This window comes from Sphaerodactylus townsendi, linkage group LG06 (genome assembly GCF_021028975.2).
Source record: "Sphaerodactylus townsendi isolate TG3544 linkage group LG06, MPM_Stown_v2.3, whole genome shotgun sequence".
Taxonomy (NCBI): domain Eukaryota; kingdom Metazoa; phylum Chordata; class Lepidosauria; order Squamata; family Sphaerodactylidae; genus Sphaerodactylus; species Sphaerodactylus townsendi.
The window spans coordinates 58,732,206-58,738,205 of NC_059430.1; the positions used below are offsets into that span (position 1 = coordinate 58,732,206).

The 6,000-nt window shown below is 43.8% G+C and overlaps 1 protein-coding gene across 2 annotated transcripts in view; it reads left to right on the forward strand.

Moving 5' to 3' along the window:
* TSPAN8 (tetraspanin 8) overlaps nucleotides 1-4,861 on the forward strand; it is a 67,086-nt gene extending 62,225 nt beyond the window's left edge. For both annotated transcript variants that reach the window (XM_048501877.1, XM_048501878.1), the window contains exon 10: nucleotides 4,396-4,861. In XM_048501877.1, coding sequence (XP_048357834.1) covers nucleotides 4,396-4,449 — 54 coding nt within the window. In that variant the 3' untranslated portion in view covers nucleotides 4,450-4,861. The remainder of the gene's footprint in view (nucleotides 1-4,395) is intronic.
* The last annotated feature ends 1,139 nt before the right edge of the window (nucleotides 4,862-6,000 follow it).

Below are 6,000 nucleotides of genomic sequence, written 5' to 3' on the forward strand. Positions count from 1 at the left end.
TCCTTAAAACACATCTAAGAACAATCAAAACCAATACTCCAAAAAACCATCCCTCCCTAATCCCCCCCCCCCCCACCCGGTGCAGTTGGAGAGCAAGGTCCCAAAAGCCAGTGGTCTGGTCATAAATCAAACAACCAGCTGAAAATGGAGGTCTTAAGTAGATGCCAAAAGATGTATAGTATCGGCTCCTTTTGGAGTTCTAATGGGACAGCATTCGATAAAGTGGAGGCTAGCACAGAGAAAGCACTCTGTGCAGCCCCCACTCCTCTCACCTCAGGGAAGGGAAGGGACAATCAGCAGCCGCCCCCCTCCCCCAGTGATCTCAGCATCTGGACCAGTCTATATGGCTGGCACTCTCGCAAGTAGCCTGGTCCCAGGCCATTGAGGACTTTATAGATCATCACCAACTCCTTAAATTGAGCCCAGTAGTGAACTGGGAGCCAATGCAGATCTTTCATGCACATGGCCCTGAGCGTTAGTCAGCAGCCAAGCTTCAGCATGCTTCAAGTTTCCAGACTGTCTTCAAGGTTAGCCCTACACAAAGTGCTTTACCATAATCCAACTTGGAAGTTACCAGAGCTTGGACAAACTGTGGCCAGGTCTTTTTGATCTACAAATGGGCGGAGCTGGCCAAGCAGTCAGAGATGTTGGTAGCCCTCCCTCCAGCCACAGCTGCCACTTGCACCATAAACAGCTTCATGTCCTGTTGCCTTTGTACATTTGAAAAACTGATTTGGCAGCACCCACTGCAAAGACCTAGCAGAATTTCTTGCCCTGGCAAAAGTCAACTGGAAGGAGTTGAGGCACAGAACATCAGATCATGCAGAGAACATGAAATCATGCAAAGATGCAAGCAGACGGTCTCCTGCATGGGCAGTTGTGCTAGGCTGCGGACAAACCTTTATTTATTGAATTTAAATCTTACCAGTTGTCTCAAGGCACTGTCCTTTATAAAATGAGGCACTTCACATACTATTGGTTACCAATATTTCTAACTCTCAACATAGCCAAATCTGTGGATGATTAAATCCAGGGAATGAAGTCATTAATAAATAAGACATCTTTCTACAAACCTGACAAAAGCCCCATATTTGCAGAACAATATGAATATTTTAAAATGAAAAATGGAGGAAAACCTTTTAAAAAATTAGAAGCAGGGCCTATAACTTTAAGAAACAAGTGTCCTCAGTGACCTTTACTGGGCAATCGTAGCAGTATTGGCAACTTTCAAGCCTTGGTTTCTGTCAGTAAAAGGGAGGAAGGAGGAAGCACAGCCCTTTCCATGGTTTATTTTTTTTAGCCTTTGAAGGAGAACTTACTGAGTCCAGGCTCAGCATTAGCCACCAAGTGACTTGTTACCTCCCAACTTGAATGACTCACCCAAGCTGATTGTTACTCTTCAACACCAGCCACTCCATGAAAGCCAGTGTGGTATAGTGTGATAGAATTTCAGAATAAGTTTTGGAATTTCAGGTTTAAATCCCTACCCTGACGTGGAAGCTCACTCAGGGCCAGTCACACACTCCCCATCTAACAGGTTTGTTGTGAGGGCAAAATAGATGAGAAGAGAATGATGTAAGTTGTTTTGGGTTCCCATTGTGAAGACAGGCAGGGTGTAGATGAAAAATAAATATAAATATAGCTAAAGATTGGATCAGAAGACGGAGAGTTGTTTGATGGGTGGGAAGGTTAAAAAGATGCAGGGAAAAATGAGAATATGAGGATTGCCAAGGAAGGGAAAGAGTGTGTATGAGGGGGATGAGATTCTTCCTGTGTCTTTGTGTACTCCCTGGTTATGCTTCATTAGGCTATGTCTTGTCCTTTAAAACTTATTTAGGCTTTATTTCAAAGGGGAAGCTGTTAGTCTGTTGCAGCAAAACCAGAAATGTGTCTTTAAGGTGCTACATGATTATCTGATTGATTGAGCGCCACTATAGTATCAGGGTTAGGGTTCTGGACTAGGATCTGGAACACCTGGGCTCAGTTCCCTACTTGACTGATGAAGTTTGCTTAGGTGTCTGAGCCAGTCATAGTCTTTCTTAGCATAATTTCCCTCACATGGTTGTTGTCAGGATGATGATGATAAAGGGTGAATCACATGCCACAGTGTAACCTTTGGAGTCAGAACAGGATAAAAATGTACTAAATTGTGGCAAACACTTTCAAGAGAAATTGTATTACTAGTAGTCGTTCTGGTGAAACATTGCTGCAGGGCACCAGGTGAAGAAATAATTTCTGTAGCTCTACCAAGGGTACCCCTTGTCATTATTGACATGGGTGGGTACAAGGAAGCCTGAGGATGGTACCCCTTCCCCCCTCCCCCGGGTTCCCAGGCGCCCACCAGCTGGCAGCCCGGCTTCTGCCTTCCCTCTGGGCAGAACAGAAGAGACTGCTGTCCTCTGAGAGGTGCTTTTATAAGCACTGAGGCAAGAGGCAGGTCTTGGGGGTGGGGCAGAGGGCGGGGCAGGAGGTGGGGCCCATCCTCCTGAGCCCTGACCCTGCCTTAGTGTTTATAAGGACGGAGAATGGCTATCTCTTCTGCTCTTCCAGAGGGGAGGGCAGAAGCCAGGCTGCCAGCTGCTGGGCTCTGGGAGCCCAGGGGAGGGGGGTGAGGCTCAGGGGCTGAGGTGGAGCTCTGCCCCCAGGCACAGCAGGGGGGCACCCAGAGACAATTTGTCTCCAGGTGCCATTTCCCCCCCCGGCATCCCTCTGCCAAGGTCACAATTCCAAAACCATTTAAGGCCATTTGTGCATCTGCCTCACAGTGAGCCTATCTTTCCTTTCATTTATGCATTTGTCTTAGCTCTTCCAAAGCCACTCTACTGCAGATTAGAGAAGCTGCACAATTTTCAAATGCTGGGAAAACACAACCTTTCCTTATGCTTCCCTTCCCCTGCAAAGCTAGCCAATTAGAAAGTCTAACTCTTCTTCTGGGTTTTGCAACTCCCCCAGAGGAGGTGAGCAGGAAGCTACAGGCAGGCAAAATGCTAATGGGGTGGAGGAAGCCTCTCAGCAGGAGACTCCTTTTTAACAGAGAGCTGCAGGGGAAACTCCACATCGAGGCACCCAGCCACACCATAGAAGTAAACACAAAAGGCCTATGTTTTTAAACTGTAAACAATGTTTTAAGAGCTTTGCTACACCAATATCAGTGGTAATTAAATTGTCCTGAAAACTAATTCACTTAGGAGATAAAAGGATTTTAGATTTTAGATTCTGATTCCTATAATCTATCTCAAGAGAAAATTTTGGTTGCCCTATGAGAATATTTTAAACTCCCTAATATTTTTTTTAACCTCACCCATGAAAAATTATTCAATCAATAGTGTTCTGGAATTAAATGCAAAACTACAATGCTATCAATTTGCCACTGAAGGTAGTGAGGAGGGAGAATGGCAGACCTTGAATGAGACATACTAGTTTCCAAGGACTTTCGCTGAGTGGCTGCACTACATGATTCACGTATCCCTTGATCCTCTGCAATATGCTGCGACAGGACTCTTGGAGAGTGTGTGTGTGCAATCAAGAGTAATGCCCCAACATGATCTTGGGATAAACTTTTTACATTTAGTACTAGTTCATCATTGGAGTGTCTAAACATTGCCATACACAAAGAAGAAGCCTAAGCACTGGCGACAAGATGACTGGGAAAAGGAAGTGTGATAGAAAATAAAACCAACACTGTAGTGGCAGCTTCCAGTAAAACAATATTATTTTAATCTAAATAGCCAATCAGATCTCCAGTGGTCACTGAGAAGCCCTGCTGGATAGGAACCCCACCTGGCTACATCAACTTTCTAAGAACACTAATCAGGCACCAGGAAAGGTGTCAGTTGGGTTCCTCTGCTCCAGGATTCTCCCAGTATCATAAAGATTTGGTCATTTCTTAGATTCTTAGACATTATAACTTCAGAAATATTGTTTTCTTCTACAGTCTGGTCTTGTAATGCATAGGGTGTTAGTCTCCAGAGACAAAGGAGTTAGGTAAATGTGGAAAAGCAAAAAAAAAAGGTATATGTGGTTTTTTTGAAGCTTTCATTCATAATTCAGATGGAGAAGAAGCACACAAAAAAGCTTTTTGAATTGTCTGGTTTTTCAGTTTGTTGTTTCATCAGAGTGTTAGCTATAAGAACCTAATCACAGAACATTCCTCACCCTTTAAAGCAATCAGGACTTCAGGATAAATGTAGGTTTACCGTAGTGTGCATTTAATTAAAATCCTAGTATTCTGGAATTATACTTCTAAAAATTATTTTGCCAATGGTTGTCTGCATAGCAGATTTCAGCTGCACACAAATCCAAGAAGTTTGCAAACAAAATGTTCTCAGTGTGCATTGACTATGTGGGGGATATCTGAAACTGCCAAATAATACCATAAACATCTTTCTTTTCCAGATTTTTGGTCTGGTATTTTCAATGAGTCTTTACTGCCAAATCCAGAGAAAATGAAACCACAGAAGTGTCAGAACTCTGTTACCAGCCAAATTAAAAACCTTTGTAGATTGCAAGATTGATGTTTGGTTTGGCACTCTGCAAAAAGTTCATATATGTCAGAAACAGCTGCAATGATAACAGCTGGACCACTTCTTCATGAGTTGTGAAATAAAATCTGCTTAAAATTAGGAAAATTAATGATCTGTAGCTGGATTTTAAAACTGCAAATGCCCACCTCTTTGTTTATACTTGCTAAGTGCCTCCCCAAGAGTACATGTCAACAAAATAAAACATTTACTTTGCCACCCATTGTGTTGACATTTCACAGTGTTTCTCAGAATTCTGATAGAGCCATTTAAATTGGGGAGATGCTTCATTCTTACATTTGTAAAGGTGTATTTTTAAATGTCTGGGAATAAAAATCTGATACCACCTACTATGTGTCTGCGTGTCACCAAATTTGGGTTTGTCTTTGAAGGTATGTTTTCTCTGAAGGGAAAGAGCTTGGCTCACTGATTTGAACTCAGGTTTGCACACAGAAGATCCCATGTCTGGCATCTCTGGCAGCAACTATTGGGAAATACCTTTTTCTGCCTGAGAGCCAACGAATTGGAGCATACAGTACTGAGCCAAATTGACTAATCCTTAGGCCTTTTCCCCACTCACCTTTTGTTGCGTGCTACTTGCTCCAAGTAACATGGGGTCCACTGGCACTCCCCACTACAGGAGCAGTGACAACGCAGCCGCCCCGATTCCACCTCTCTCGCGATTTCTCAGTGCGCATCATTTCTGTTCCTGTTCGAAACAGCACGTTTTGCAAAACCCCGCGCTCTGCTGTGGGGAATTCCGAAGGGAGGACTCCAGGTTTGAGTTTCCCACCCCTGGTAGTGACGTGGAGCCTTTTGCCCAATAAGGAAGCAAAAGGGGAATGAGAGATCGACGTGTATTTGACTCTATGTTGCAACATAGGGTCATTTATATAGCAATGCAAGGGAGCACTCACTGAAAGCCTAGTATTTATCCCTATCTGCTATTAGAGTTTCTGTGGCTTAACTAGCTAATGCAGCCTTCTGTCTGCTTGTTAGTTCTAGTCCCGCTAGGGACGACTAATTTTTTTTAAAAGAAAAAAATTGTCTATGAAGGAATTGGGGCTGATTTTTGACGGGACAAGTTTTTTCAGTGTGGGCTGAAAGCAGCATGATTCTGATACACCGGGCCCACTGTTATTTAGGTTAACTCAAAACACACCACAATGAATCCCCACAGTTTCTGTCCCCAGCGTGATCATGAAGCCACAAGCGAACAACCAGGAAGTCCAGCACATTTTCGCGCCGCAACCTGCTAGCCAATAAAAAGCCAGCACCAAAAGCAGGGAAATCACATTGGGCAGCTTTGTGATGATCTGTGCGTGTAGGGACGTTTCAGTGTTGATCCCAGGAAGGAAAAATATTTTTTTTCAACCAATCGTAACAGAGACCTGCCCTGCCGATCGCTGCAGAAAGTGGGGCAGTGGGGAGTGCTGCATCTAAAAAACTGCAGCAGAAATGTGAGTTCCCCTAAAGGACA